Here is a 23373-nt window from a genome sequence, read left to right on the forward strand (position 1 = left end):
TTTGCATCTCTGCTCCTCTCTATCAGACAAAAAAAATCAAGAGCCAAATGCTTTGTAGTTCTTTGCTAGTGTGGCCTTGTTAATTTGCTCACTTCTGGCCTAAATATTGACATTAAAGAAAAATGGAAGATTTGTGTACACAGATAAAATTTTGTGAATCACTTGGGATTGCCATTATTGATACCATGTTTCCTGCTTAACAAAGAGTAATTATAAAATGAACTCTATTCCTTATACTCATACAGGCCTCATCTTAATGAGAGGCACAGTTGTTTTGTGTCAATGAAGAGCTTTGTCTTTGAGAGAAGATTGTACGAAGAAAGTATCCACATTAAAAGATCTATGACAAAAGAGTCTTGATTATATCCAAGGTTTTAATTTAGTTATAGCAAAATTTTTCATTTTTTTTGTAGGTGAAAATAAATAATGATTTTGATTATGAATATTACAACAGTAGCTGGTCTTATGTAAAGAGTACATCAGCAGAACAGTCATCATCTGGAAGGAAAAAATTTTTGTTCATATTTTCATCTTCTTCTTCTTCACACAATTATAATTCAAATTACAATGAAAACCAGAAGAAAAAGGTTGGTATGAAATATTATTTAACTCTTTCATATGTTACTGGTTTAAGTATTTGTTGCATTAACAAAAGTGTATTTACCAAGAGGATCAGCTTTCACTTATTAAATAGGTCAATAGTATCTTCTTCAAAGAGATAATACAATATATTTCTTTAAAAGGTACAATCTTGTGTTGTTAATTCTCTGCGATATATTTATATTTTTTATATTTTCATTAAAGTATTTGTACTTAATTTGAAAATTGTTAAAAAAAAAAACACCCATTACGTTCAAATCTTCTAGTTAAAACTGCCCTGAATTTCTCATCTATGGTAACTGATGCTACTATTTTTTAGTGTTAAAATTATAATTTTAAAAATCCAATTAATGTGTGTTTCCTAAATGCTAACTCTAGAATCTTTTTTAGAAGGTGTGTGAAATTAAAAACTTTTAAAACACTTTATTACTTTTGAGATACCCAGATTTTCTTATGAGGAAGTTAAAAGGCTTATTTTGAGATATTTTGTTGTTTTGAAATTTCAAAACTTTCATCTTGGGCAACATGAACAGTTGACATGGATTGTACTAACTGATACACACTTAATGCTGAAAAAATTTTCAGGCAGATCATCATTCACAATATGCATATTTTATCTTAAAGCCAGTAACTTGACTCATAAATCACACAAGGGAGGTATAAAAGAATACTGATTTTGTTTTATGATTAAGAAGCTGACTGTGGAAATACGAGCTGTAAAAACATTTATCATCTTCATATTATATTGTGCACATAAGTGCGGATTTGGTATAAGGTAGATCTGTCTTGGATTTCATTGAAAGATATTTAATTAGAAGTATTTAAAATATCTCATTATAAAGTGGCTTAACTTGTAAATATACCGGTATTGGAGATAATTATACAGCCACCCTACCTATTAGTCATTGTCAAGATATGGACCGTAGGGACACATTATTTTATATACTTATTTGTGAGATTATTTAGCACTTAGTGAAGTTGATTCTCTTTTTTGTAGCTGAAGATGGCATAACAACTGATCTTGGGTTTTAAAGGTTTAAAAATTACCATGATATTCCTCAGATATTATTCCTACTTGGGATTTAAAAAATTCCTTTGATTGCCTTAAGTGAGTGGGCCCAGGAGAGACCTAATCATGCACCTAAAATAAAAATTAATGAAGATGGCACTTGATGAGACAATGGATAGGGAAACTAAAACTCCTTTTATTCTTTCTTCCTCCCACAGAGTTATCAATTGTTGGTTGTTCAGAACACAGTGGAAGTGGCTCAGTTTATCAATAACAATCCGGAATTTTTACAACTCGCTGAGCCCTTCTGGAAGGAACTCTCCCACCTTCCCTCTCTGTATGACTACAGTGCCTACCGAAAATTAATCGACACATACGGGACACATTATCTGCAGTCTGGATCCTTAGGAGGAGAATACAAAGTTCTCTTTTATTTGGACACAGAACAAATGAAACAAAGTGGTAGAGTATTTTAAAAAAAAGTTATATAAAAACGTTTCAGGTGTTGTAATGGGGAAATAACATGTAGCTAACTTAAACTTTAGAGCTTTAAAATAGGAGAAATAGGAATGAAATTGTAAAGGAATCCAAAGCTGCAAGAATCCATTATACTCTACTCAAAATCTCACAGGCTTTAAGAAAGCCTGCCTACTCTTTTAGACAGGGCTGGGAAGTGTGAATTAAGCCAACATCATTATTGGCTATCTCCTGTGGGTATTGATTGGATGTTTAGAATACTTTTTACCTTTCCCATTTCTCAGATTAAATAACATTCCTCGAGGAAAACTAATGAGGAACTTACTGTTATTGCAGAAATCAAGATGTTTTAAAGCAGTATTTATCTCTGTTCTTTAACACTCACATTCCTTTAAAAAAAATCTGCTCTAGATAGCACAAGTTTGCTTGCTACCTAATAATACTTGTAACAATGGCTTAAATTTATTGGCTGCCTTCCTTACAACAGGCAAGTTACGCATGTTAGCAATGATGCTCACTGTTACCCAGTGAGATAGCCATTATAATTCTTGTCCCACAGACTGAGGAACGGAGACTCAATGCTATGAGAAGACTCATCAAAGGGCATATAGATCGTAAGGAGGTTTCATGGGCTCTAAAGTCAGCTTAGTTTTTCTTATGCTGTGTTGCTGCTAGAAATGCCTGATTTTTGTTAGAATCAGGACATGACACTGAATTCATGCTTTGTTGATTTCACAATGAGAGTACAAACCTCACCAGCTGCCCCAATGTGGGAAGGGAGAGAATGGTGTCTTAGTATCCATTCCTTTTCTCCAGAGAACTTTTGGCCCTGGTTTATTAATGTTGCAAGTCAAACCCCCTCTGTCCCAACTTTGTCCTTAAGATGATGCCCACACTGCCTTCTCCATTCCAAATCATCTCTTCAGGATCTTTCTCATCAGATGTGATGCTTTTATAATCTCAGAGGAGAATAAGACTTCTTACATGAGATTCAGAGATTTTGTAGCCTTCTCTTATGGGTGAACTACAATGTTTTTGTGTATTTCCATTGGCTATTTTTTCCCATTGGACTTAATTTTTACCAATTAACATTTAAGTAGAATTTGAATTTTTCTAACCTCTCAGGTTGGGAATAAATTGCACAAACACAGATTTGTTTTTCTTTTCTGTTTTTTTTTTTTCTGTTTTTTTTTTTTAAACAATGACAGAGACAGTGTTTCTTTGGAAAATGAATCCAGCAAGTGGCTTGATCTAAACTCAGTTTCACTGCTCTTTTTTTGCCCGTAGCATTTTAAAAAAAATGGGGAGAAACTTTTTTAAGGTTCCCAAATTGGCAAAAGTTTATTTTGAGTAAAAATTTTACTCTTGAGCAGTTTCTGTTCTTCCTAAAAGTTTTAATTTAAATATAATCAAATCTCCTGGGATATAATATATGCCCCCATTTGTTCTTTCAGAAATATTGAGGTTATTATAATATGATTAGCAAAATTATATAAGAAAAATACATTTCCTTACTTTTTTTGTTTTCTATCCTCCTTTAAAAAATGCATTTGATAATGCATAGAAATTGTCACATACTAAGGTGATGAGTCAGGGAAAAGATGTTAGGCACCAGAGATAGTGAAGATGTTAAAGATGGCGATAGTAGAACCAGGTAGGGTTTCATGACTTAATTACTGTAGAATAAAAACCCATCTTTTAGCTTCTCCAGTAGGTGTGCTGGAGGCCATCATATGCCTATTTTTATCTCTTTGCTTGAGGTGTTGACTATGGATGGGTGAAAGATATCACTCTTTGGGGTATTTAATTTCTGCTCCCTCCATTGTTTTATGTGGAAATCACCTCCATATCCTTCCTTCTCTGGTCAAAGCTAATGGAAGCCAATATTTGCTGAACTATTTGAAAGTAACTTGCAGACAGATGATGCTTCATTCCTAAATAGATGCTTGCATCTGTTATTTTGTTTAACAACAAAAATTAAATATCCCTCTTACTGACCCTTGTCTCTTCTACAGCACTTGAAAATGTACGTATCCTTTCGCTCTTGACTAGATGGGCACAGTAGTAGGAAACAACCTCTTAACTGCACTCTTGGCTGAATTTCAAAGGTCCTCAACAAATGCAGAAATTAAGCACTTTTTAATTCTTCCCCCAGGTTTCAGTTCATCAACTATGAAGAAATGTTCTTCTTCAGAAATTAATTTTCTGTTTAAATCCTCAAAGAGCAAATGCAAGGACCTGGAAAATGCCCTAAAACTGGCTTCAGGTAAATGAGAAGGGGGCAATATACATTATAACCTTCACTTCCATCCCTCTGTCTTATGGTTAATTCCTGGTCTCCAAGGGCCTTGGAAATTTTAGCAGGTGTCCTATTTTGTGTTTTTCATGTATTTGGTTATTTTCGCCTCTGATCTCTATTTTATATGTCATGGCAATGAGACTCATGAAGAGTGGAAAGTTCACTAGTTATCTCCTGTCTACTGTAAATATGTCTTCAGTATACACCTTTCTCCCTCATGGTGACAGTTAGCAAACAAGCCTAGAAAAATGACACCATCAGGAGAAGATGCAGGTCCAGTCTGTGACATGGTTGCTCAGTGAAGCTTTTGGTGCATGCCGCCGCTGCTGCTGCTTTGGTGGCGACAGGGTGTTGAGGAATATGGTCTGCTAGTCTTGGAGTGACTGAAGAAGGAACTGGAAGAGTGAGCTGATTTAGACTGTGTCTAGATGCCCTGTTAAAGAGTTTGAATTTCATTCGGATGAGGAGGGGTGCCATTAAAGGATTTAACACAGGGAGTGATTAAACGAAAGGTTACAAGGATAAAGTTGTAGAGAAAGAAACAGGACTGAGGAGGAAGAGTCTGAAAGGATAAGAACCAGAAAGGAGCAGTAACATGGAAAGTAAGGGAAAAAAAGAGGTCAATAGAAATGCTACAGAGCAGTTAATAAGAAAAGGACTGAGGGCTCTTCACTGGATTTGGCAAATACCACTTAATTGCCTTAAAATGAAGAGATTCTTCGTGTGGTGGGGATGGAAGCAAGACTGCAGTGCATTGTGTGAGGCCATGGACTAAGCAATATTTGAGCTTAGGTTCTCCCGGGGGTGATGGCAGATGCTGTGGAGAAGGTGAAGACTGACCCAGGTGCCAAAGTTCTCATTGAAGAAGTGGGGATCCTTGGAATACTGGTAGATGACTCCAAGGTGGAGGGGGAGAGAGTAGTAAAACCACGTTTATTTACTCTATTGCTTCAATCCTCAAGTATTTATGAAGCCCCTAGGATGTGCCAGGAATTGTCCTAGGCACTGGGGATATAGCAGTGAATATGCCAGAGAATGTGCCTTTCTTCAGGGAGCTGACATGACAAAGGAGGAGGACAAGTTTTTGAAGAAGATGGAAATATAATGATCTGGAAATAGAAGTGGACATGGGAGCTTCGAAAAGATGTTGACATCAGTCACTAGCTGGCCTTGTGATTGGAAGCTGCTCACCAATTTCATTTTATTTTGTATCGAACAAAACGTAACACTAAGTGATTTACAAAAATGAACCAGTATAATCCTCCTACCTGGGAGTTAGGTATTATTCATATTCCCATTTTACAGACAGGGACACTGAGGAACAGACAGGTTACCCAATATCATGGTTGGTAAGCCTCAGACACAAGACAGAGATGCATACATCTGGCTTCACAATTTGGGTTCTTTGCTGTTGTACCCAGCTGATTGTCTAAGGGAAGAGGACCAGCTGGAGCAGAGCACTTACTGGGGTGTGGACAGGGAGGCGACAGGCTTAAAATAAATACAAAAACAGAGTTTTTAGAGTCTGTAGTTGGTAAACAGGGGTTCCAGTTAAGGCAGTGATTCTCAGACTAAGTAATCCTGGTGTGCACGAGGATTACCTGGGATAGCCTGTTAAAATGCTGATTTCAAGGCTTTGCTCTCAGTTATTCTGTCACAGGTCTTGGGTGGAGCTCAGAAATCTGCAGTCACTCCAGAAGATTCTGACTCAGGTAGTTCAGGGACAGAACTTTGCGATACACTTCCTTAAAAGGGTGACTACTTGCATATTAAAAAACAGCTAACAATGAGGATGAGGAAGAACTTCAGGGAATTTGTTAAAAATATCAGGCTTTAATAATTTCTGATGATAAAAGTACAATTTTTGAATTTGCAAAGTTTTATGAAAATTTTATGCAATTGTATAATTCAGTTAAAAGAAAGGAAATTACAATCACCCCAAATCTGATCTGCACGTTAGGAATTTCTGGTCATGACCAGTGTAAAAACCAATGAAAAATGGAGATAAAAGTATTTCTGAAATTATTAGGCACATAAATGGAAAAAAGGATTCAGTTAGTATTCCAACTTTTTGGAACACTTTTCATGTGTTACTGTATGCCTGTTAGTTAATAGCTTTTTTGCTTAGTTAGTATCCCAGATACAATGAACCCACAACATTTTATTATGACAAATTTTCAACATACAGGAAAGTTGAAGGAACAGAGTAATAAACACCAATATACCTACCTCCACTATGTAACATGTATTATTTTGACAGTTTGCTATCTACATACAATATTGTATCTACATATAATATTGACTATTTAGCAATATATAAATATTATGTATTTAAAATATTTGTTGAACCATTTGGAAATAACATCATGATGCTACATCCCTAAATATATGGATGTATCTTCCAAGAAGCAAGAATGTCTCCATAATATTCTTTATTACACGAAGAACATTAAGAATACAAACAATAAATCCCTAATGTCATCTATTGTCAGGCAATGACTATTTTTCTTTTCTCTTTCTATTTGAATAGGTATTATTTTTTAGAGTAGTTTTAGGTTCAGAGCACAATTAAGCAGAAAGTAGAGGGTTCCTCTGTACCCCCTTCCCCATACAGGCACAGCCTCCCCGCTCTCAGCATCCAGGGCCACAGTGGTTCATTTGATACAATCGATAAACGTACTGATACATTAGCATCACCCGAAGTTCTCATGAGGGTTCACTCTCGGTGTTGTATGTTCTATGGGTTTAGATAAATGTACGATGACATGTGGCCACCATTATAGTACCATAGAGAACAACTTCACTGCCCTAAAAAGCCTCTGTACTCTACTTAATTCATTTCTCCCACCACCGAGCCCTGGCCACCACTGATCTTGTTACTTTCCATGGTTTTGCCTTTCTCAGAATGCCATTCAGTTGGATGGGGTGTGTTTTAATACTTGATAGGTTTTTCACTTTTATGTTCTCATTTTCATTTGTGTATCCTGACTTACTTTATTTGCTTTCTTTTTGTGTAGGGACTCAGAACAATGTGTTGCGAGGGAACCCATTTGTCAGAGGGGGACATTTAAAATTTGTGTCTGGCCTTAGTTTCCTGGAGCTGGACAATCCTGCTGGAAACAAACAACGATATTCTTCCTGGGCAAGATCTGTGACTGATCTTCCCCAAGTCATAAAACAAAAGGTATGTGAGGGTCTGTTTAAAGCAGCGGAATGTAGTCATGTTGATTTGCTCTGGGAAAATGAGAGTAAATCAAGATGGTTAAACAGAAAGGCTGTAATTAGCATTTTCTGTATCCCAAATATGTTTTGTATGGTAAAATGAATGCATACATAATAATAAGAAAAAGGTTTTATATCTTGTATGTCCATATTTCAGTTGTAAAGGTTAAATGTCCTGTAAATCCCAAGAGAAACTAGTGACAAAATTTGCATTTTAAGCTTTTGATCTAAATTTTATTATTTCTCTTGTTGCCTAATTCAGAGGAATTATAGATTCTTGCAGGAGGAGGCATTAGGCTTGTTACGTTTGTCAGATCACCTTTCTTCCTGTGGTTATGGCTTGTAGGCTCCTGGAGTCATGTAAATTAAGATAGAACCAATTTGGTTAGCAGAATTTTAGGATGTTTTAGATGCAGTCAGTTCTTTTGTAAGACAACAAATGAGTTCCTAAAAATCAGAGAGCGAGGCAAAATTGCACAATAGAAAAACCATCAGATTTATGGGAACAATGCGGTTAGGGACACAACACTCAAAAACTTGATCTGTAACACTCATTAAAAAAAAAAAAGATAGGCACCAAAAACACCACCAAAAAACAGTAGCACAGTTTTATACATGTTAAATTGTTAAGAAATGCACATACTACAAAACACGTGGCACATTACCTAGAAAAAGATCTGAAGCTTGTTGGCTGATGGAACAATTGCAGTTTGTGAATTATTGTGAAGTTGTAGTAAAACAATCAGAAATGACAGATGGTTGTAACACCAGATGTAAATGGGTGTAGTTTATTATACAGGTTGTAAAACTAGAGGATGTTTGAGGTGTTTGTGTGCGTTTTGTGTATTCCTATGTGGTTTGGTTCAGTTGTGTCCATTTTTTTGTGTTTACCTGGTGTCTCTTGTGGACAAAATTGTATGTAAGAAAATACAAACTTTGAGTTATGCTCATATTGTGCACTAATGTAACAATCTCAATGGAACAAATTCACATTTTCAAAACAAATGCTATAGCATGATTGATTCTATGATCGATTTCCTGCCATGGAAGTCGAGTAATGTCCCAGGTGAAACTTGACTTTCAGAGATTAAGAAACTTAGACGCAATTTATAAACTTAAAAATTGCAATATTTCTACCTGAAACTAATATAAATTTTTTTTAAATATGAAAAAATAAACTTCTGACTCTATAAAAAAATTGCAGTATTTCTCAAGTTACCTTTTTAACACCATACTGCATCCACTTGCCTCCTAGTAAGGATAAAGGGGGAGGGGACTTTCCCCCAGGAAGTCTTATCTTAAAGTGCCATTTGTTAATATTCAAAATGGCGTATTTTCATTGTCAGTATCCCATACAAATCTTTAAAAATCCCAAGTTGTTAATTAGGGGAAAACAGACATTCTTTTCCATTCTCAACTGCACTTTTCCACCTAGGACTGTAACTGTCATAGTTAGCTGTGCTCACTTATTAGCTGGACAGGAAAGGAATAGAGAAAGTAGAAACACAATACATGACCACACAATGCCATCCAGTTCAGAAGAGCTTGGGCAGAGATGGAGAGAAATGTGACTGACTCTCTGAGTTCATCTCCATACTTGCAATGATGTGCTGCAGCCAGCTTGTATTGACTCTCAAAAGCCAGTAGTATCTATCTCTTCCCAGTTTCATGCTCAGTGATGTCATGGAGATAGCAGACCTGAAATCGGCCATGGGGACCGTAGTTACACTGCAGAAACTGACGAATGCTACAAAACAGAGACTTTTTGTTCTTGGGAGAGCAGATTGTTAAAGCTTAGTCAACACAATTATGGTCTCAAAGTTGCTTTTCATCAGACATAGCCAACACAGAGAAATAATGCCTACCTGTTTTAAAGTTCTTCAGGGAGAAAGAGTCATAGTCTCACTAGAGAGACACGTTAAGTCTCTCAGAGTCAGGATATTTAATCTTAAATTTAATTGTACTTGCTTCTTTACTGTAATTTAAGTGCATTTCCTTTTCTTCCGTCCTTTGAAAGGGGGACAATAATCTTTCAATAACTAGGAAATGAATGTCCTGTTGGTTTTTAAAAATTTTATGCATGCACACAAGATACAAAAATATTCCTTGTCTCTCTGGTTGTAATTTTCCTTAGGTTTGTCTTGCAAAGAAAGTGAATTGCTTTCTCTCCTTATTTGAACAAGAAGTAATTGGAATTAACATGAGTGGCTTTTGATTCTGTTTTAATGGGGATTGAGCCTAAATGCCAAAAGGAAAATATTCTTGCCTAAAACCCTGATTTTTGACTGTGATGTCTTTATCTGTATAGCTGACACCTTTGTATGAGCTGGTAAAGGAAATACCCTGTGCTGCCGTGAAAAGGCTATACCTGAAACGGGCTCTTGAGGAATATCTGGATGAATTTGACCCCTGCCATTGCCAGCCTTGTCAAAATGGTGGCATTGCCACTGTTGAGGGGACCCAGTGTCAGTGCCACTGCAAACCATACACATTTGGTGTGGCATGTGAGAAAGGAGTCCTCGTAGATGATGAAGCAGGTCAGTGCACTGAATTTTCTCTAGTTACGCTGGACCCACTGAGAAGGGAATTACCCTTCCCCTCTGGCCCCCAAGACTGTGCTTCTTTGTGTATGGAGAGGTGGACGTCTCACTGGGCATTTTAATTTAGTATCTCCCTTTTCCACTTCTGGATTATAGCTACTGGGGTCAAGACCCTTTGCTGTCTCTATTTTTCTGTCTGAATTAACAGACTCACTGTGCCCACCACTCCCCGTTAGAGTACATTAGTGCCTAAAACCTCTGTCCTTCCCTAGTCACCTCATTAAGGTTTTGTTATAACATAGGTCTGTGGAGCTTGGCTTTGCATTGACCAACTTTCCGATGGCAAGTGCTTTGAAACATCTCGATTTCTATTTTGTATTATTTCCTGTCAATCAATTCTTTGCACATATTTGTTAAACATCTGCTGTATGTTCAACAGTGCGCTTGGTGCTTTAAGCACGTTACTACAGGGCTACGTGAAGCTGACTTTATGAATAGGCGAGTATGAGACTATATACTTGTTTTTATATTTATTTATATATCTCTCTCCTCTAGAAAGCGCCTTTCTTAAGATCAGGACTATTTGATTCTTTCCTTTATTCCTGACATAGGACTGGATTCATAGAAGTCATTTAATAAATGTTCAATAAACAAATAAATTATGGTTACTTATAGACAAGCATCAGGAAGGCATTCTAACCTCCAGATGTCCTCCCAAGGGAACTGTCCTGGCAAGTTGAAATTCCACCACTGATTCATTCCGTTGTGGCTTGGATTTCCAGTTATTTAATAAAATGGAAACTTGCCCTCCTGGTAAGGAATAGGGTAGCAATTATATGTCAAGCTATTATTACCTCCTATTAATATACTCAGGGGACTACTCTATTAACTCAGTTTCTAATTATGGAAGAAAGCGGAAGGGAGATCATGGGAAAATATGCAAATTACTTTTGGTGTTTGTGATACTAAGGAGTGGGGGGCAAAAAGGGATTTAGGTCACATAGTAGAAATAGCTAAGGAGCAGTAAACACACCCATCTATTATTAGAAAACAACGCTTTGGGGAATGGTTTCTGAGATCAGTTCCTAACTAGGAAAACAAAGCTCTTAGAATATGGGACAAGTTCCCTCTTGCCTTGGAATTTTAATTTGCCAAGGAGTATGGTGGGGGAAGAACTGTGAGTCATGAACTGTGAGTCATGAATTGGCACATGAGGTGGAAGGTGGCCAGGATGGGTTCAAGAAGTGCCTTGTATAATATCGGAGAAGGATGCTGACAAAAGGTAAAAGCATTTCTCCTACTTACGCATTTCCTTATTTTGTACAGTTCTGGGCCAGCCCCGGAGTTGGCAACCTGAAGCCAACAGGACATTATGCACTTCTCATGTCCTGTCACGTCTTGAATAATAGGAAGTTACTTGTCTTACTGAGAGACTGTGGGGTGATGAAAAGAGCCTGAACTCAGCCATAAGATAGAGTTACAGTCTGGATGTGGCGCTTGGCAGCCATTACAGCATTGGGCATGATGTTTAACCAATTTGTGTTAGATTCCACACCTATCAAATGAGAATGGTAGCAGACCTCCTGCCCACCTGGATTCATTCTCGTGAGCAGCAAACAGATGATATCCTGTATGTGAACATGCTTTGAAATGGTTGTAAAATAATAAACAAATTTATGATATTATTGCAAGAAGTTCGTTAATGCAGCCTTAATATGGACAAACCTAGTCAGTGTGCAGAGACACTTTGACCATTGTCGGTGACCTCAGTGAATAGTGAGGGTAATAAATCCCCAGACTGTCCTCTCCCCCAATGACCACATGAGCAGAAAGCTTAGCATGAAATTCTGACATCTTCCTCTCCAAGTACTTTCTGAACAACCTCTCTCTTATCGTGTAGGAGGGGTTGATGGACAGTGGAATTGCTGGTCCTCTTGGGGCCCCTGTGTTCAAGGGAAGAAAACAAGGAGTCGAGAATGCAATAACCCACCTCCCAGTGGGGGTGGGAAATCCTGTATTGGAGAAACGTCAGAAAGCAGGCAGTGTGGAGACGAAGATGAGGAGCTGAAGCATCTTCGGTAATGGAGACCAGACTTTCTGCAATTACATAGAACACGGTGGCCTTTGCAGTATGCGTGGGATACGGGATTGCTCCTACTAAAAGATTTAAAAGATAAATGGTGATTTTTATCAGTGACTGCTTTGCCCTTAGCACTGGGGTCAATTGAAGGAGAGAGGCATGTTGTAGCCACCTTGCACTTGTGTTTCAAGTTTTCCTGACATGTTGTTCTAAAAGGCTGGGTCACAGGGAGGCAGTCTGGCCCAGGAGATACGAGCAGCAGCATCAACTCATTTACTACGGGACTATTTACTGCGGGACCTTGGGCAGGTTACTTGCCACACCTCTAAAATTAGGATAATAATAGTGGATAAAATGGTTATTGTCAGAAGTAAATGAGATTAAGCGTGTAACGTGATTAGTACAGTGCCTGGCACATAGTAAACATTCAATAATAGTTGTATTACTTTTCATACACACTACTTCTATATTTACTTATTTATTTTGGATTAAGCATTAAGGCCAGATGCTTGACAAAGCTAATATATTTTTTTAAATAAAAAACTGTTTATTGAAGGAATTTCACATGTGATTCCTTCCACTGCTGTATTTTCTCCTGAGTTTAAATTATAATCGTCAAGATAGCCTTTTATGCTCAATCTGCAGTTGTCGTGTCAGTCAGTCCACAATTCTCTTAGTTGCGCTTCTTTGATCTTCACTCAAATATGGACATACTTCAAAAATTACCCCCCACCTGTAATCTTTGGGATCCAGTTTCTTTAAGCAATCTATTTTAGGGCCCTACAAGTTAAATTGTAGGAAGCACATTGCTATTTTGGCGCATGATCTAAAATGTATTATTCCTTAATCGTTTCTAATATTGATAAGTCTTGTTACATCCGGTTTTTACTCAGGAGCCTGGCTGAAATATTACAGGTCTCATTGTCGCCACTGCAATATACTCACTGCAATGGAAGCATGACCTACCTGCGTCTCAGTGTAGCCGCTGGAGATGGTTAATATCGTGACTGATTAGCCCGGTTGTCTGACACTCGTTTGGCAGGACCTTGCAAAAACTATCTCACAAATGCTTAGTTGCTGAATCATACCCTGGAGTCAGAATTCTTTATGACACACCCCACTGTTGTACACTATCCTTAGTAACCTCTTCTGATCAGGGACTAGCAAAAGTTCTAGTCAGATAATTTGAAGGTCATGTGAGTTGAAGAAAGACGTGATACTTGTGCATCTGGTGAAAGCATAGGGAGATGGAACGCCTTGTTCCTCCGTCTTTGGTGCCTCATAATCTGCCAGTAAGCAGTATATCTCTTGCCTGAGGATGGTGGCAAGTGTATGGAATTATGGTAGGAGGAGAATGCTGGCTTCAGGGTACACATCTCTGGGAAGGTGAGGTCTCAGAGGAGGCCTCTGTCCGCCTGGGTATATTTCCCGGCCTTTAGACATAGAGCTGGAGAGAAGGGGCATCCTAAGGAAGGCATTGAAGGAATTTCCAGTCTTCTTGGTGCTCAAGGAGGGGAAATCTCTCCCTCAGCCCAAAGAGGAAAATGATGATCAATACTTCACATTTCTGTTTCCTCAGTGTGGCAAGAGTATAAGGAACTCAGCTCAGAAGGAGGCAACACTCACAGGCTCTTTGTAATAATTTCCCTCAGATTTCACATATCTTTTCGTGGAGGTAATGCTGGTGGTATATTGACCTCAGAGGTACTATTGCAAACCATTTTTTAATGAGGGATGTCATCATCGTCCTCAGTATTATTAGCTTCCTCTACATATTGCCTTGTGAAAGGTAGGAAAAGCATGATTTTAGGAGCCTAAGTGATTAGACATGAATCCAGCCCTGGTATTTGTTTTACTTTATAACCCTGGACAAGTTATTCAAATTTTATGAGCCTTTGTTTTCTCCACATTATCTCATAGAGTTACTGTGAATGTGAAGTGAGGCAACACACATTTGTAGAGCAACTACCAAGGTGCCAAACACACAGTAAACGCTCAATCAAAAGCAGTTATTATTTTGTGTTACCTCTCTTGCAGGATCACTAACTCTGAGTACCTTATTTTTCACGCAGAACTAATTCTGTGTTAAAGGCATTTCAGAACCAAATCGTAGGACAAAATGTACGTCTGAGACAGGTGACCTCTAGAAATCACGTAAAGGAAGTGTGTTGTCCAATCACTTTTATTTATTTTTTTCTTCTTTCAACTGTTTTTTTTTCTACTACTAACATAGTAGTTATCTTTTGGAGACTTGAGTTTATGTCTGAGTTTTCTATCACAAGATGTGATCAGATCTTTGATCCTGACAATGACAAAAATATCACAATGTTTATTATATGAATGGAGTCCCTTCAGATGCAAATGAAAAATTCACTGTGGTGCAAAACATTTATTATATTGTGGAAATCCATCATGTTAACTATGTTTTGTTTCCTTTTCCTTCCAGATTGCTTGAACCTCACTGTTTTTCTTTGTCTTTGGTTCCAAAGGAATTCTGTCCATCACCTCCTGCCTTGGAAAACGGATTTGTTCAAGTTGGTTATGAAAGATATATATTTTTCCTTTGTATATATTCCTTCCTCCAAGTTCTACCCCTTTACTGTTGTCATAATCCATGTCCTTCTTCCATGGTGAAATAATGCTAAAAATATTTTATGTGTGTATTTTAGTTTCAGTGGTGAGGGTTCTCGATTGTGACTTGTTTTTCGGCCCATGGTAATTAGAATTCTGCAGAAGGCAGTATGTCTTCTGTGATAAGGTAAATCAACACTGCTGCCCAAGGTGTTAGAAATGTAATCATGCCAGAGGACTGCCAAACATTTCCATTCCCACTAAAATAGAAATCTATAAGCAAGTTCTTCAAGATGAGAACTTTCCCTATCCTTGCCACTGAAAGAGTCTATTTATTTTTTTTAAATCTTCCATAAATATGAGGTTTGGGATGAAGTATAGGTTTACTGCAGGAGCCAGTAAGACATTTAGTTAGTGTTGGTGAGATATGGGTCACTGTACTTTGGGCAATTTTTTTGTTTAGGAAGGAACACAAGGCATCTGCCCCTTGTCATTCTAGGGAATTTTCTTGGCTTTGGGGCCGTGTTCATTCATGCTCTTCTCACTCCTTGTTATGATGAGGCTTGGGCCCCAGCGAAGCCTCTTCCTGGCTCACGTAGGACATATTGTTCGTCAGGACTACCTTCATGCTGCCAGCCTTGCTTTCTCCACGACTGATTTTTGCCTCTCAAGTTCCAGGTCCTAGCACATACACCTACTGAAATTTTGCTGTATTTTCCCTAATGTAGGTACTGTTGGGAGATGGAAGGGGTGTGTGTGTATGTGTAGAGAGAGAGAAGATGAACCTAGAATCTCTAACACTCATACTAGCCCACTTCAGTCACCACGATCCACGAAGTTCCTGAAGGGAACATAGGCTTGGAGAATGAGGCCACGCAAAGTCATGTGCTTTAGCACACAGTGCAGCTGCTCCCCAAACTCCAGTGCGTGTGGTGGCCTGTAAGGAGCCAGGGCTTTCAAGCACCGCCCCCTGGACGTGCTCCATCACAGTCACGCAGGACCTTAATACTAGAGATTGCTGCTTGCTCGCCCTTTGCCCTCCATTTTTTTCTCATTCAGTAGGTTTAGGGGAGAGCCTGAGAGTCTCTGTATTTTTTTAAAATGTTACTAGTAGTTCTGATATAGCGCCACGTTTGAACACCGAGGAGCTCACCTTCCCCTTACAGAAGTCCCTTTTGCAAGGCAGAGGATGGCCTAAGGGCTAGAACAAAAAGCAGATCAAATGTTCTCCCCGATTTTCTTCAAACCTCAGAATCTGCGTGGGCCCTCTGTTTCCTACCATCTTCCATGATGGAGTCAGACTGGGGCAGGACTGATAATGAGAAGAAGGAGGCGCCCTGGAATTTTGCCTGTAGCAGAGCTGGTCCAGCTCTAGCTCCAAACCCTCTCCCAGGCCTATTTCTTCACCATCCTCTTGGGTGACAGAGAACCAGACAGATAAGGAAAGGAACCTTCAGAGAGCCTCCAAAAATGAGCATGATTCCCCACTCAAGGCTCAGACTTCAAATTCTTCTTTGTTTTATCACAAAAGTGCACCTCCTGGCATTATAGGCTAATGTCCGTGAATTTGACCCAGCCCAGCATTACTTGGTGGGTGAGGTGGGAGAAGATCAACATTATACTTTCCCTAAAAGTCATCAGGGGGAAACTTAAACTTTCATGAACATGTTGACAGAATTTGAATATATCTCTCTGTTCATACTGGCATTTGTTAGGCAGTATTGCCCACGAAGAGCCCATTAACACCTTGCTACAAAGGGTTAACTGACAAGGACATTTTCACAATATGATAACAAACTGTCTTTAACTGAAAGTATAGGGGAAAGAGGTTACTTGGGTAGTGTCCACTAAGTAATTTTAGTAAAATGCTTAGTACACTGCTTGGTATTTTGGAAGCAATCAATAAAGTATAGTACAGTGGCATTAATGGCTTTATTTCAATTAATAGTGGGACCAGTGTTGTTGGCTAGGACTATACACGGAAAATGTTTTTAGAGACAATTTTCAAAATCAGTTACTTGAACGTAGGTTTCCTGATGATTAAAAGAAGGCATGATCTATAGGCCACACACATCTAAAGAAACATGTTAATGCAAAACACACATACTCTTTCTCTTCTTTCTGTTTAGGGTGAAGAGGCCATGTTTCCTGTTGGGAAAAACATAGTATATACTTGTAAGGAAGGGTACTCTCTGATTGGAGACCCTGTTGCCAGATGTGGAGAAGATTTACAGTGGCTTGTTGGGGAAATGCGTTGTCAGAGTGAGTGGCCTCCGTTGTAGTATAAAATTTAAGATGAGAGAATACTGTGGAAGAGAATGAATCAAGATAAATAATTTCATATACATATGAAAACATGTATATTTATTAAGTGTATATTTATTAAAAAATATATAGTGAAATTTGTGAGTCGTCGGGTTCACATATGTTTAGGTTTAGTAGATGCTACAAGTCTTCCACGTGAGTGTACCAATTTATATCCCTACTAGCATCTGAGAAGTTAAGAATGCTCTGTATTGTCACCTACACATGACGTCATCTATCTTTAATATTTTTTAGCTATACTGGTGAGTGTGTAGTGGTATCTTGTTTTTTAATTTGTATTTGTAAATTTGCATTTTTTCCTATGGATGGTGATGCTAAGCCTGTTTTCACAGGTTTATTGGCCATTTGGATATCCTTTCTGGTGAAGCGGCTGTCCAATCTTTTGCCCATTTTTAAAAATTGGTTTGTCTGTCTTTTTCTTATCGATTTGTAGGACCTCCTCTTTCTCTCTGCCTCTTTCTCTGTCTCTCTTTCTCTGGAGTCATTGAGCTGTGGTTACTGAAATAGAATACACATATTCTTTTGCTAGGAGTAATGGTTCTATGAAAAGATTAATAAGATTCTTCTGGTGAAGAGCTCCTTTTCCTTTATTGTGAAACCAGTGAAAAAAACTGTCCTAGTCTTTGTTCATCTCAAAATGTCTTTATTTCATCTTCATTTTGCAGGATATTTTAATTGGGTAAGGAATTATCAGTTAGCAATTATTTTCTTTAAATTCTTTAAAGATTTTACTACATTGCCTCTGACTTCATTGTTTACTAGTGAAAAGTCAACTCTTAGGTTTCCTGTTTCTTCTTTGAAAATCATGTCTTTTCTGTCTGGCTGTTTTTAAGATTTTTTTTTTTTTTGTCTTTGTTTTCCAGAAGCAACACTACTCTGATGTGTCTCGGTGTGATTTTCTTTGTCTTTATGTGCTTTAATGTTCTATGTTAATGGAAAATTCTTAATCATTGTGTCCTCAAATATTGTTTCTGTCCCATTCTTGCTCATTTCTCCTCATGAGACACAAATGATACATTTTTTAGACTATGTATTTAATATATATAACATATATCATACATTGGTTTCTTTGTTTTACATAATTTCCCCCTCTATATTTCATTCTGAATATTTTCTATTAATCTATTTTACAGTTTATTAATTCTCTGTATGGTTGAATAATCTGTTTTTAGGAGGTCTATTGAGTTCTTAATTTCATTTTCAAATTCTAGATATTCCCTTGTCTACTTTTCTATACTTTCTAATTCTCTGTTGAATTTCTCCATCTTGTCATTTAATTATTTTCCCAATGTAGATTAGTTTTGATTGAATCCCAGGCTTTATGTGTGAAACATTAAAGAAATAATTTGAGGCTCTGGTGATGTTATCTTTCTCTAGAGAAGATTCAGTTTTGTTTCCAGCGAGCAATGAGGCTGGTTTATGCCCACTTTACCTTTATTCCTGGTGAGTGGCCATTAAAGGCTCCCAACTGAAATTTTAGTATGGAATTCCTACTTAGGTCCTTCCTTTTCTACAGGACTGGATCCTAATTTTTGATCCCCTAACCCTGTGAGACAGTGACAAACTCTACTCAGCTTTTCTACCTTTGAGCTGCAGCTTTCTCCTAAGTTTAGCAGCCTTTCAGTATTTTTTTGTCCTTCTAATTTACAAATACCTCAAGGAGAAAGGCATTGCCAAATGTTGTAATCACCACTTGAGACTTCCTTTCTCTCTGGAATCTTGGACCTTCAAAACTTCCATTGCCTTGGTACCCTTCTGATGCTCTCTGGAATATGTTTTCCTTTACTTTTGTACAGCCTTTCTCTTTGTCTTGGTGGGAGCACAGTTGTAAAGATGGCAATTGTGTCATGGCCAGAAAATAAGCTAACATCTAAATCTGATGTTAGATTATTAGCTTTTTGAGGGCAGAATATATGACTTGTATCTTCTTGTATCCCCAGCAGTACACAACACACTTGGCAAAATATAGGCACTCAATAGATGTGGTTTTTAAATAAATGAATAAATGGATTTTCTGATGAAACTGGTGCAAAAATAGAGCAGTGTTTCGTAGAATGTTGTCCAAAATCCATTAGAAAGATTTCCAAGATTTTTAAAAAAATTGTGAATTCTGATGTGCTTTCCATAAGTGCATGCTTCTTATTTTTCTCTGCTGTTTTTTCAAGTAGAAGCTTTGAACTAATGAATGTAATTGAGCAAGAAAAACTAGAGATGGGAAACCAAATAACATTTAACACTTTTATGGTTGCAAGATTAAAGGCAGTTCTTTAAAAATTCAGACAGTAAAATGTCTAATTGGATATATGCTAATGATATGCAAATAAGTACTGCTCTTGGGAAAATTCTAGTGAGACTTAACCAGACCAGAGAGATAAGTGGCAGCTGTGAAAAGTCTGGTTTTGAGACAAGGCTAGACTTCAGGACACTGTTTATAAGGTTTATTCATTTTAAGTTGTCACATTGCTTTGAGGCTAGGCATGGGAGGGTGGAAACTGTTTTGGTCTTCACTCATTCATTGGCTAATTACATGCCAGGCACTGTGGGACGTGTCTTTTAGGACACCCTAAGAGTGAACTCACTTCCTCCACCTTGCCCTCTACTGTGAAAAAGCAGAGCAATTATATCAGCACCATTCAAGGCTGTCATTTTTTTTTTTTTAAAGATGGTTAAGGAAGGCAACCCTTGTATTCTGTTCTTTTTTTTTCTTCTTTAGAAATTGCCTGCGTTCTACCTGCACTGATGGATGGCATACAGAGTCATCCCCTCAAAGCTTCCTACACAATTGGCGAGAAGGTGACCTTTTCCTGTTCAGGAGGCATGTCCTTAGAAGGTCCTTCAGTATTTCTCTGTGGATCCAGCCTTAAGTGGAGTCCTGAGATGAAGAGTGTCCAGTGTGTGCAGAAAGGTGAGTGGATCTCAGGTCTGTCCTAAGACACCTGCACTTAGGTGAGTCTTGTGATGGTCCTTTATGGCACTGAATTTTCGTGACCATGAGTTCTTCCTTCCATCCTTGACCCCCTATAGAAGAAGGAGGTCAGTTCATAGACTGGATAAGAAACTTTTTTACATGGTACAGATAGATTCATAGAATGCAAAGAAAAGTAAAAATAGTCCTGGTGATTCTTGAATTTTAACTGAAATCTTTTATATCAAAGATCCGCTTTGTATCTTCTATGGTGCTGAGAAAAAGGATTTTTAAAAACTAATTTCTGGTTTCCTCCTAATTTCTTAAATGCACTTTTATTAAGTATAGAGTTGAGATCATAATTTTTGTAAAGTTCTGTGTGTTTTATTTCTGGCCTCTCAGAGAATTTATTAGTATTATTGAAATAGAAAATTTAAAAGCATTTACATTTAACACTGCAAAGCAGAAATTATTGAAGGAAAAAGTGTTGTGGTTTGTGAAGTTGTTCTCAATTGTGGAAATGCAAAAATCTAGTGTTTTGAACATCAGGCAAATTAAAATGGTTTTTTAAGAACCGAAGGTAGGAAGAGATTTGGAAAGCCAAAGTATTTCTTTTCATAGATATTTGAGATGAGATGGAGTTGTTTTTAAAATAACCTCCTCTTTCTCCCTTGTTTACAGTTATTAATAAATGAAAAATATATGTTTGTAACAATTAAAAACAGGAAAAAAGAAAAAATTCAATTGCATTCTATTTTATATGGTGTTCTTATTTCTCTAGTGTATAACTGTTAATTCAATGCTGACATTTGTCCTCTGTAGTGAGGATGAAATACTAAATTCCATGAGTGATGCTTTTCGGTGAATTAGATGGTCACGATGAAGAAGAGCAGCTACATGGAGCCCTGTGACTGACAGCAGACATGGGCTGTGGTGTTAACTAGACCGTAGACGACAGAACAGGAGGGCAACACGTCCAGGGGAATGCTCGCCATGCCAGTTCCCGTGTGCTTTTAGCTGTCAAAGGCCCGTATCAGAAGCAATTGTTCCATTTTCTACATACACTAAAGCATAAATATAAATTTATTTGGGACATTGGAAGTAATGGACCTGTGCCAGTAATTCTAAAATTAAAGAGAACAAGGTACAGTTGATGAGGTTGCTCTTTAATTCCAGATGGGATTATATACTTGTCTTTCCAAAATGTCTGTTTCCATCATTTTATAGCACAATTTGGTATGAAATTTCTCCCACTCAGTAGCAAATTCTGTTAAAGTTTTAATTATGGATGTTTTCCAGACCTGCATATTTTTTTGGAAGATGTGGATAACATAACTATCCTTAAAATAAGCCCATGATAAACAAAAAATTCCAGGTTATTCAGCCTCCAAAGTTAATGTTTTAAAACCACCTACTGTATCAATAGTCTTTTTTATTGTGGTAAAATATACATAACATAAAGTGACCATTTTCACCATTTTTAAATGTGCAGTTCAGTGACATTTAGTACATTCCCGTTATTGTTCAACCATCACCACCATCTACTTCCAGAACTTCTTCATCCTGCCAGGCTGAAACTCTGTACCGATTAAACACTAAACTCTCATCACTCCTCATCAGTATTTGTCTTGATGTGAAGATAATTTGGTCTTAAAGTAGTAAAGGTACATACCCTAGGTGGGCCCCAAGAGAGTATTTGGTTAATCAAGCTATAATCAAGCTATGAAGAAAACAAAGCTATGCTCTTCTTAAATGCAAAAGTCTTGGGTCTAGGTAATTCTATAAGTGATATTTCACAAAGAAGTTGTAATAACTTTTAGAAAACGTTTAAAATCTCACATTTCATCCTTAAGAATGAATAGCAAATAAACTTCTAATCATAATACAGAACTAATTTACGTGGCTTTATTATTGAGCCAAACTTTAGTTTGGGTATATTTAGATTAGGCTTTCTTAACCCCAGTGCTCTTGGAATTTTGGGACTGGTAATTCTTTGTTGTGGGAGCCTGTCCTGTGCATTCTAAAATGTTTGGCAGCATCCCTGCTCTCTACCCACTAGATGTCAGTAGAACCCTCCCAGTGGTGAAAACCAGGACAACCAAAAATATCTCTAGACATTGCCAAATGTCCCGGGGTGGGAAAAAAATTGCCCTTGGTTGAGGAGCACTGATCTAGATAATGCTATTAAAAAACATATTTATTTTGGAATACTTTTAAGTTTCAGAAAAGTTACAAAGATAGTTTCCATATACCCTTTATTCCCCTTTTCACAATATTAATATCTCACATAATTTGCCATAATGTAGTTGGTCAAAACTAAGACATTAATATTATTATAATACTATTGACTAAACTATTTTAAAAAGTAGTGTTTAAAGAATGACACTTGTTATAGATGTTGCTGGACATGGCAGGAGTACCTCACATTACCACTATTTTTACAAGTTTATGACTTGTTCGCAAGATTTTCCTGTCATGTCTAAAACTCTTCCGTTTTCCAAAGTAAGAAAGTATTCCACAGAGCATATTAAAATGTGCTCTTCAGCTCTTCTTTACTGCTTCATAGATCTATCCAACAGGTAACTAGTATTATGATGCAAAAGCACATGATACTGAATCCCATGGTAAAGAAACTGGCAGGATGTGAAAATAGGAGGGTGTTGTAGATTATTCTTGCTTGTAGTCAGGTATATAGCCAAGGCAATGACAGTCAAATTATGCGCTTGTAAATTGGACCAAGATGTTTTCCTGCCAAAATTGGAATGAAGGTTGATGTTTGATCAGTTTGTAGAAAACACAAAACAATGGAGAGGGTTTTTATTAGCCTAAGTACCTCCAGTCGTTTACTAACTGTTGCGAGAAGGCCACTTGGACGTTACTGTAAGAGGTAATTATAAATCTCCTGGGGATACCAGGGAGTTTCCATGTAGAGGTCTAGTTATATGACTGTTTTCTGTAGGCACAGTGGGCAAAGTGCAGTTCACACGACCGTTCATAAACACCAATTTCTTGACGAAAGGGAGCCTGCTCTACTGGCCTTGATTCAGACAAATGTGGCTTAAACCCTGGCTTGACCAGTTTATTCATTGTGAACTAGCACCAATTTCCTAACTTCTCTGACTCTTACTTTCCTCATCTCTTAAGTGGGCATCTGTTAAGGAGGATTAACTATCACAATGCATAAAAAATGCATGGCCAATAGTAAATGCTCAAGAAATGGTGGCTACTATGACCAATGAAATTATTGGGTGCTCCTAGGAACACTGTATTTCTTTTTCCTTTTTCTTTTTTTTAATTTTGATTCTTATGAAACGCTTTCCAGCTTTAACATTTACTGTGCAAGCT

General features: G+C 37.5%; 1 protein-coding gene across 1 annotated transcript in view; it reads left to right on the forward strand.

The window, feature by feature from the left end:
• The window catches only part of C7 (complement C7), a 43796-nt gene that overhangs the window by 14615 nt on the left and 5808 nt on the right, over positions 1-23373 (forward strand). The window contains exons 7-15 of the mRNA XM_033110859.1: positions 414-587; positions 1828-2071; positions 4242-4352; positions 7403-7569; positions 9916-10144; positions 12048-12225; positions 14674-14761; positions 16928-17060; positions 19837-20028. Of these exons, the coding sequence (XP_032966750.1) occupies positions 414-587; positions 1828-2071; positions 4242-4352; positions 7403-7569; positions 9916-10144; positions 12048-12225; positions 14674-14761; positions 16928-17060; positions 19837-20028 (1516 nt within the window). The remainder of the gene's footprint in view (positions 1-413; positions 588-1827; positions 2072-4241; positions 4353-7402; positions 7570-9915; positions 10145-12047; positions 12226-14673; positions 14762-16927; positions 17061-19836; positions 20029-23373) is intronic.

The sequence above is a fragment of the Rhinolophus ferrumequinum genome, chromosome 7, assembly GCF_004115265.2.
Source record: "Rhinolophus ferrumequinum isolate MPI-CBG mRhiFer1 chromosome 7, mRhiFer1_v1.p, whole genome shotgun sequence".
Taxonomy (NCBI): Eukaryota; Metazoa; Chordata; class Mammalia; order Chiroptera; family Rhinolophidae; genus Rhinolophus; species Rhinolophus ferrumequinum.